This window comes from Exophiala oligosperma (genome assembly GCF_000835515.1).
Source record: "Exophiala oligosperma strain CBS 72588 unplaced genomic scaffold supercont1.25, whole genome shotgun sequence".
NCBI lineage: Eukaryota > Fungi > Ascomycota > Eurotiomycetes > Chaetothyriales > Herpotrichiellaceae > Exophiala > Exophiala oligosperma.
In genome coordinates, this window is record NW_015622842.1 from 28,325 (window position 1) to 38,266 (window position 9,942).

At 49.1% G+C, this 9,942-nt stretch overlaps 1 protein-coding gene across 1 annotated transcript; it reads left to right on the top strand.

Annotated features, from left to right (window-relative positions):
- Window positions 1-2,646: 2,646 nt before the first annotated feature.
- Window positions 2,647-4,607, top strand: PV06_11284 (uncharacterized protein; the record flags this gene model as incomplete). Its single annotated transcript, XM_016412931.1, has 10 exons — window positions 2,647-2,673; window positions 2,727-3,017; window positions 3,074-3,110; window positions 3,168-3,250; window positions 3,298-3,460; window positions 3,510-3,758; window positions 3,813-3,956; window positions 4,006-4,132; window positions 4,183-4,411; window positions 4,467-4,607. The coding sequence occupies 10 exons, from the start codon at window positions 2,647-2,649 to the stop codon at window positions 4,605-4,607; spliced, it is 1,491 nt and encodes a 496-aa protein (XP_016256685.1).
- Between the last annotated feature and the right edge of the window lie 5,335 nt (window positions 4,608-9,942).

Consider the following 9,942-nt stretch of genomic DNA (forward strand, 5'->3'; position numbering starts at 1 on the left):
GTGTGACAGTGTGAGAGTGTGACAGTGTGAGAGTGTGACAGTGTGAGAGTGTGACAGTGTGAGAGTGTGACAGTGTGAGAGTGTGACAGTGTGAGAGTGGTCCGACACCCACCTAATTTTGGTGGTTGCCGTATTCTCCAAGAAATCGCTGCACCCATCAATACGGTCATTTCCACAGCTCTTGAATGTCAGGCGCCTGTTTCTCGATCACAGTATTAACAACTGGACCACCTCTTTCAATGGCAACAATTGACCGGCGAGTATCACAACTATAAGACACGGCCAAAAACCCACCAAGAGGCAGGACCTGATTCCATGAGGCCGGCCATCGAAGCGGAGAAAGACTGTTACATCCGCTCTTCCTCCAACCGCCATTCCTACTGCCATCAGCGAGCGACATAACTTACAACATCGTCAGATCCGTATCTGAATGTATGATCACTACCTTCAGCGAGAGGTTATGCCTAGCCACTTGGGGCTATGGAGCAAGCTGATAAAAAGGTGGACATTGACCTTGCCCATTGTTGTCGAGATATAGATTGAATTGACTCAACTATCACTTTCACGTTTTCTCAACGCTCTCACTATGTCTAACAAGGTCTGAGAAACGAGCGGATTCCTTTCTCTACTGAGCGAAGGTCCGACCTACTCACGCTTTGGCCGTTTCTTCCGCTATCATTTGCTTAACCAAGTCCAAGGCTTTGTCTTTGTTACTGATACTGCGAGCAATACCGCGAGGACCAGGATTATTGTACAACGGGATACTCCGCCAACAGTCTTCAGACTCGTCAGCCACTTCCAAGAGTGTGCCTGGCAGGTATCTGCCATTCTTGTTTTCCGCCAATGACCACAAGGCACGTCCGATGACACTCGGGTCCAGGAGGACGTCCTTGGACATGTCAAGCCATCCAGCTACTCGTTTGTCCTCCAAGAGCAGAGGAGTGGCGATAGACCTGCAACAGGTGATAGGATGTCAGTTCTATCAGTATCGGGCTTGAATAACCCAGTCATGAAATTGTTGCCGTCAACTTACCCAGGAGCGACACCAAGGACTCTGATACCACAGAGCTCCTCCAAGGGTGCCATACCCATCACGAAACTAGCAATCCCATGCTTGGATGCCTGATACAGTGGGGTGATGATGCTGACAATTTCGGCGGCGATGCTCGAAATGTGGAGGATAGCCCCTTTCTTCTTAGCGCCTACCATTCTCCTGATTGCCCGTCGGGTCATTTTGATCGGGTGCAGTAGGTTGATATCAAGTATCTTGTAGTGAGAAGCGAGATCGTTGTCTCCCCAACAGCCTGCACTTGGCTATATAACCGTCAGGAATGTTTAGTAAAGGTCAAGGGGAATCGTTTTAGATGGAGTGTAACCATGAGCCCCATCACAACAAGAGACATCCAAGAAGCTCCGACTTACGGGCTCGTAGACGCCCGCACCGGGACAGACAATGTCGGGAACGTCACCAAATTCCTTCTCGCAAACTTCAAACGTATTTTCTAATTGGACCCAGTCACTGACATCGGTCTTCACGAAAATGACGTTGGGCGCGTCCTTTCCAGACGATGCGTCCTTGACAAAGCCCTCCGCCTCCGGTCGCAACGCAGTATCGGCGATGACGACATTGTAGCCCTTCTCATAGAGAATTCGAGCAAATGCAAAGCTGATGCCTGTGCATGATTTATGGCAAGCGTCAGTGGCAGTCTGCGCTGGTGGTGGGAACGTCGTGACTGGAGCACAGAGAGACAAACAAAGGGTCGACACACTGGGCCAGTCAACAAAAGGAACAGGAGAGATCCAACTTACCAGAACCAGCTCCTGTGACGATCGCCGAAGGGCAGCTACTAACACTTGTACTGGACATTGTTCTTTGATTTGGAGGTAATGCGAAGAAGGGCCAAAAAGACGGCGAGGACTGAAGATGGCCACTAAACACTGACAAGTGACAAAAGATTTCAATTTACGAAAAACCCAGGGAACAATTCACTAACCACACCGTGCCGCTGGAGCTCTTCTGAGACTGTCCTTCCGCATCAAACGGTGCGCCGCAAAACTAAGCGAATGCGCATCAATAATGCCTGGTGGGCATTTATGTCGGTTGTCAGGAATCTCAAGGCAGCTCACAATTCTAGCCGTCATTGAATGCTCATCACCGAGTGGTTCTGGGATAGGGTAACAGTATGGCGTCGCTCTCGGCTGCGAAGACAGACTGAAAAGCTGACGGGGTGCATGTCGAGGGGGCTGGGGCGGGGGGAGATTCCTAACCGACCACGTTTTACCCCGGGAGGAGGAGGAGGGTAGCCGACTACTCTGCCGGTAAGCCCTTCCCGAATCACCCGCTCCTCTCCCGTCTTGTTCCCGCGGGGTCACCGTAGCTCGGCATGGGTTCGAAGGATGGCTGCTATCATTAATAAATCACAACGAAGTAGAGTGTGCGCATGAGGCACTGGACCCGTAGAACCGGCACGGTGACACGAGCAATAAGAATACGAACACCCCGGGAATCCGGTCATGCAGGTTCTCTGAAACTGCAGGCCATGCTCGGTTTAAATATCTCGCCAAGATCTCACGTCCAGGACGAAGATCGTCGTGCTATATCGTAAGTGGCACAACGATCTGATACACCTCGACCTACAAGCCTACATGCATCTCTCGCTGGTTCAATTTGCAGTGCGTACCTGTCTGCTTCTCCACGCTGTGATGACCCATACTGACTTCCGCAGATTGTGTTGCTGGTCGCACTCGGCAGCTTATCATACGGCTACAGTGCAAGCATCATCTCCACGACGCTGGGTCAACCTACGTTTCTGTCGTACTTCCATCTCGACAGGGCCTCGAATGCCACCCAGCTCATTGGCGCCATGAACGGCCTGTTCCAGGGAGGCGGTCTCATCGGTGCCCTATCATGCTTCTGCCTTGCCGACAACTTCGGTCGCAAGAAGGCTCTGATGGCCGCGGCCCTGTTGACGATTATCGGCGGCGGCCTTCAGTCCGGGAGTGTACACATCGCAATGGTGAGTCGTGGACGAACGAATACCCGATCTGAGTTGCTCTGAACCACCTTACCTAGTACATCGTTGCTCGCTTGATCACCGGCATCGCGGTCGGTAAGCTTGCGTCGTTGTATCGTCACCTCCGATGTACATAGCTAATTTTGGGCCCAGGTGCTCTGCTCACGCTGGTGCCTCTCTACCAAAGCGAGATTGCCCCTCCCCAAATTCGAGGGTTGTTGGTGGGCATGCATGGTGTAGAATACTCTGTTCTTCCTCAACGAATGTGCGTTAACAGCGGCAGACTATGATTTGCGCCGGATATTCTCTCTCATCCTGGGTCGGCTTCGGCTTCTACTTTGTCGATGCGTCTGGGGCTCAATGGAGAATCCCTCTGGCCTTCCAATGTGTCCTACCCATCTTGCTGCTGTCGGGTCTTTGGCTCGTTCCAGAATCTCCACGCTGGCGTGAGTCGTGCTTGTTTTGTTTGCACTAAGCCTTCACTGATTCCGCTAGTACTGAACAATGATCGCACAGACGAAGCTTTGACGTGCTTCACGGCCACGAGAGCCGAATCTGTCGATCAGGAAGATACAGCTGGCATCGACCAAGAATTCCAACTGCTTCATTCCCAGATTGTGCGGGAAAGGAGGAACCGAGCACTTTGGAATGACTTCTTCCGGAAACCCTCCCTGAGGAAAAGGTGCTTGCTGGGCTTTGGTACGATGGTCGCCGCTCAATGCACGGGCACTCTGGTGTTTGCCAGTAAGGCGGCTCTCCTATCTTTTGGGACAAGACCGCAACTGACATACCACGGAGACTACTCCGCTTTGCTTTACCATGGCCTGGGATTCAGTGTTATAAGACAGCTTCTCATGCAGAGCATTTGGATAACCTGTTCCTTTGTTTGCAACGGTCTCTGCGCTCTAATTGTTGATCGGGTGGGCCGGGTCAGATTGCTCAGTGAGTTCCCGGTCGAACACTGGTCAAAATGCCTCTAACTGGGGATCAGCGATTGGCCTAATTGGCTGTCTGTCTTCACTTATCGGTGAGATGACCACTTTAGCAGTATATGAGAAGACCGGCAGTCGTGCTGTAGCTTCCGGGGCCGTGTTCTTCCTCTTCTGGCAACTTTTCTGGTAAAGCGTTAATTCGGCATTCAGTCGACATATCTGACTAGTTTGTCTAGGTATGGTTGCTGTGTCGATGCCAACACCTACATTTATACCTCGGAAATCTTTCCTACCCACCTCCGAGCGAGAGGATTAGGCGTCTCCATCTCCGGACTGTTCGCCAGTTCCATCATTTTCGTCGAGTCAGCACCCACAGCATTTGCAGATGTCGGGTATAAGTATTACGCGCTCTTCGTCTCGCTGAATACCATCGCCATCTTCGTAGTTTACTTCACTTTCCCAGAGGTGAGGAAATCTTGACAATTGCACCCAGAGAGAAGCTGACAATTTTTGGAAACAGACAAAAGGAAAACGTTTGGAAGACATTGCTGCCATCTTTGGCGATCACATCACCCTGGAAGATACCAATATGGAACGTTTGCATCGTCAATTCCAAGGAGAGGAAAAGGAGGGGGTTGCTATTATGGAAGTCGAAAACTAGCCTTGAACTTGCCAGGAAGGAACCGCCAAGATGGATGAACATTGCTGGAACGTTATCGACGGCTTCCCTTCACTTCAAACGCTTGGGGACTCATCACAGCTTACTTTATGTTCTCTACCTCGAGGGTGATGCAAACCGTACGTGGTTGAAAGACGGGAACCAAATCAAGCGATTTTATTATATCCACAAGATGCGTACAAAAGGGGGCGGCCGCTTACGTACCTGTTCGATGCTGGGAACCATCACCAGGTCACTATTATCACCAAGCGTCCGAATATGGCTGCAATGGTACTGAAATCCGGTGGCCCTTTCTTTGAAACAACGGTCTTTTAGTCACAGTCCTTCACGACTACTTTCTTGACCTCTTCAGACTCCAAAACGGCGAGCTTCAAGATTTGAAGGCGCTGTTGAGACAAGGTGGGAAGACCAAACGATATTCGTTCTTCCTCATATCAATACTCCTCAATATCGCCCGTGCCGTGGGCTCACCTCCTAATGCTCTGTCTATCTTCCGAGAATGTAGTCATGGAGGGGAACCACCCTTCATAGTCTCCAGAAGTACAAAGAATATTGCTATTAAGGTGGATCACTGTACTCAAGGGAAGCATAGAAGACCCGTTCTCTGCGCAAATATTATGTTCAATGGTCCCAGTAGATTTCTTGCTCTCACTGCCTGCAGTTGTGAAAATTACACGTGAGCCTTCGCCTAAAACTCCATGTAATTACCCGAACACACCACCAGTTCGCAATTTAATCTCAGAGTCAATTTGTTAAGGATATGAGATTATGCTCGGACTCGGAATGTTTCCTCATTACTTCGTTATTTCCTTCATCACAAACATGGCTCCCATGCTGCACATATATATACACACTCTCAGAGAGAGATTCCGCAGGCTGGAGTGTATTTACAATGATGACCAAGAAATGACTAATCCTTCTCCTTGTCACTTCCCACATCGGAAGGTATCTGGACCAAATCTTCAACACAATTCAATCATCTGAGAAACATTATCTGAGAAACAAAATGGGTCGGCGTTAACTCCATTGCGTTGGGACACGAAAAAGAGCGACTACTCACTGAATGAAGCCATCTGCTTGTGCTCGTCTTCACTGATCACAATCCGTCTTTGATCGCACCTTGCTGTCAATGACGCTCTTGATTCAGGAAGCTTCTGCTAACCTTTACGTCCACATCCTCACAATCTTCCATAAACTCGGAACTCTCCAGGAAATTGGTTGATGATGAGCTAGCGCTCTCGTCCAATGACTCTAGAGCCTTTCTCTTCAATGGCGATTGGGGTGTGGAGCAGTTGAAGGACATCTGGCGTTTCGGCTAGCTTCGCGTCCAAAGCTTGCTTTTTCTCTCATGTCAAGTGTGCAACGACGAGCCCCATTTCATCTCCAAGAGGAGCAGAGATCTCCTCTGGTGCTAGACCTTTCGAATTCTCCTAGGAGAGGTACAATGACGAAGATTGATGAAAATCCTTTCGAAGCCAAGCCTAGCATAAATTACCCGGTATAAGAAGGCTCTCGAGAGCGAATTGAATCGTTTAAGCTAGTCTCACGCAACACGCCCAAGTCAGACGAAGCGAAACATGCTGTGGGTTCATAGTGTTTCTTTTCTCATAAAAATGTTTGTTTTTTGGCTGCCCGGGCAAACACCAGACGACCTATTCACAAATCGTGAGCAAGCTCAACTCGGCGTCCCACTCCTACCTGGAAGCACTCGTTGGCGAGTACACCTGGTGGCGTAATAGAGTCCGCGACTGGTAAGGAGTTTGCAGTAGACTTTATACTATTTGCGCCACGGGCTTCGATACCTCCTTCCATCCTCACTTTCGCATTGCCGGCCTAGACAAAGATCTGCCCTTCTTGAAAAATGAGCAAAGCACCCTAGTAAATAACACCCCCGTCGCTCTGGGATCGACTTTCCCCAATTGTCGCCATGCTCACCAACCATTTGTGGAAGAAACTGCGCTGCCAGCACATTCTACGATTGCGCCACAAGCTAAAAGTGGTTGCTCCCATCGACGCCGACAGTTCGTTGGGCTATAAGCCGAAGCCGGGAGGACGGAGCCGAAGTGACGACACTTGATGACACATGCCGAAGGCGGGGTCTGAACCCTTCGCTCCGCTTTGACGTGGCCATCCATCTATGCTCCCAGTCGCAACTGAGGCTTCGTATAGCAAGACAAGGAGAGCCTCCAAAGAATTGAAAATAATACCGACTGTTGTCAGCTGCCGCAACCTGGACTCTGACCAGGAGGATGCTGGTGGCAATACTGGTCTGCGCCTTGACCGAAGGTGGCAATGTCCTCTAGTAGATTTTGACAAGGTCCGGAGATTCCAGACGACTGGAGCATGGCGGTTGAAATAAGAGAGGTATGTTAAATTTGGACCGTCAACTTCTGTTGAGAATTCTCGGGGCTCGGGGTTTCCGATCACGCTAAGAACGAATGGCCAACCACAGCCAACTCGTTAGCTGTTCCATACTAGCGAGGAAATATAGTTCGGAGAAGGTCTCGGGGATAGGATAAAAGGAATCATCGAGTCAAAGGGGACAGAGTAGAAAATCTGGGTGACGTCATGTGATAGGCCCGATCGATTGAATGGAAAAAGCCGGGTACGTAGCCCTGAAGTTCACTCTGCGCAAAGGAAACAGGGCTGTTGATACTCACACCAACAAACTCATATACATATCATAGAGGGAACGTGTACTCAGAAGGTTTCAAAAATGATAGGTTAACGTCTCGCGGCTCTTCGTCGCTCCTAAGAAGGTGTCAACGACTAACTCCAATGCATTCTTATAGCAAGCTGGATATTACTCATATTTGAAATGCTATCTTCTTGGTCTCGACATTATTCGACAAATGGCTTAAGACTGTTCACCGTGTCGATAATGCACTCCTTCAGTGGTCGATAGGTGACGCCCAAAACCTTCTTGGACTTGGTACTATCATATCCATACCATCCCTCGGGCGGAAATGTACCAGGTGTCAATGCGTCTCCCGTTGGCAAACCTTCCCGGAGTTCAGGGAATGCTTCCCAGATACCTCTCACAATGTCCTTGTTGGAATAGTGTCCTGGAGAAACCAAGAACCGCTGGCCAGCTGCCTCTTGTTTTTCCATTGCCAGAACGTGCGCCAATGCCAGATCACGAACGTCCACCCATAGGAATACTCCAGTGAATGGGCAGATATCCTTTGCTTTACCAAAGGCGATGTCTCGAATGCGCTCGTTGGAAGTATTCAGTCCATCAAGGTCATTGATATGATGAAATACCGGACCGTAGACCATGGGTGGGTTTATCTGATAAGTAACAATGTGTGAGTCTCAAGCTCTTGAACCTTTTTGACAGTGTCATGGCTTTTTTAGTCTAACTCACACTTGAGAGAGAATATTGGGGCTTCTCCCTTTCCACAAAATCCCATGCAGCTTTTTCCTATTAAATACGGGAGTGATCAGCGTGGTGGTAAAACCCAGCTTTGAAACTGTAAACTTACAGAGAAAACTTTGCTCGCACGGTAGGCATTGAGGGGGTTGGAAGTAGCCTCTTCCCAGGTCATGCTGTTCCAGTCCGCCTTGGTCAAGGTTAGCGTGGGCATGGGGAATAAGTTTCAGAGAATGACAGAGTTCTTTACGTCTGTGAAAGTATATGTCTGAGGCTTGGAAAAGTCCAGTATTGCGGCGCCGGAAGATGTAATCACCACTCGCTTAACGGACGGAGCATGGTTTTTGACGGCCTTGAGGAGACCAACAGTGCCATTGATCGCTGGAAACGCAATCTCATAAGCAAGTAGTCTTCTAAGCGAGCAGCCCGCCGTTGAGGCACAAACCTGGATCCAAGAGATCTTTCTTAACATCATCAACACGGAAGTGAAAAGGGCTGGCCGTATGGATCACAGCCTCGAAAGGTGGATCAGAAATGACAGCCTGGTCGAAGGCTGAATATCGTATATATTTCAACAATTAGTTCACGTGGATCGTTCAAACCGGAAAACTTGACCAAAATTGATGAGGATACCTACCATTAGGCGCAGAAATGTCAGGCACAATCACAAAATCCAGATTTTCCTTCGAGACACCCGGGTGAGTTGTTTTGATCTGCTCTGCCTTTTGCCGTGAGCGGACGGTGGTCACGACAGAATGCCCGCGTTTGAGCAGTGCATCGAGAATATGAGCAGCAATGAAGCCACTTCCGCCGGTAAGAAGGGTTCGCGTCATTACTGCAGCTTTAGTATCAAGCCGTGAGAGTTGGAGCTATACTGGTCTGTGTCGCTATCGTCGGATGGAGTTTTCACTCTAAACAAGCCCTAATCGCGGATTTCGCCCTGAGCTCTTCATCTTACTTATACAGTTGGTCGACAAGACCCAAGCCCGGCGATTGTTCGGTTTTAGGGGCTATGGTTTCCAATTGAGGAAATTTAAGGCCGCATCTTATCTGTATGGACTATGGATGAGCACGAACGACAGGCGCGTCCTGAGCAGACGACAAGATGAATGCTAGACAAACGCGCTAGACTCAGAGGAGAACTAGCGCATTGCCAAGGAACATGGGGAGGTTCTCACACTTATCGCAAGCTTCGATAGGAATACCTACTCTATCCATCGTGTTATCGCTCTGCCTACTCCTTAGGCTGTTCCTAACAGTGGTGGTGTAGCTCATCATTTGTCGATTCAACGTTTGCAATGGAAGAGCAGCTTGCAAAAGCGAGATAAGCAATGCTGTCGAAGTCGTCATCGTTAATCCATCAATAGGCTCTGCTTGAAGTACTCGTAGACTCGTGACCAGCCCTCGACACGACACCCTTCCTAATGACTTCATATTTAGTCCTACGCTGTAGTTTTCGATTTTGAAGTGAGAAGGTGGATGTACTGTAGTATATATTAGTGCTCCTCTACTAAAGTCTCCTCTAGTTCCTCATTCTCAGTCACAGATTAAAAGGGAATAGTATCGAAGTAGCGGGGCATCCACCCGTCAGACAATTAAAACCCTTCGTCCACTCACTTCTGAAGACCTAGCTCTTAAGCGTGAGACACGAGACCTCGGTTTATCTGAGTACTCGGTATATTCGGCGTGAAAAAACTTCCGTCCCACCGTGGCCACCATAATCTTGGAGAAATCCTCGACCTAGCCAATTGAATCACTTTACACTTTTACATACCTAGGCGACTTCTTTCCTTTCTAGGCCAACTTACTGCTTCTGGCAAGATACATTGGACTCCCCGTGATATTTTGGGCAGATTGTTCCTTCTCCATCGATGACGTCGAGTCTTCACATCCTGCATACCTACGAAGTACTAGTTAAAGTGTAATCTTCATACTTGTTGAAGA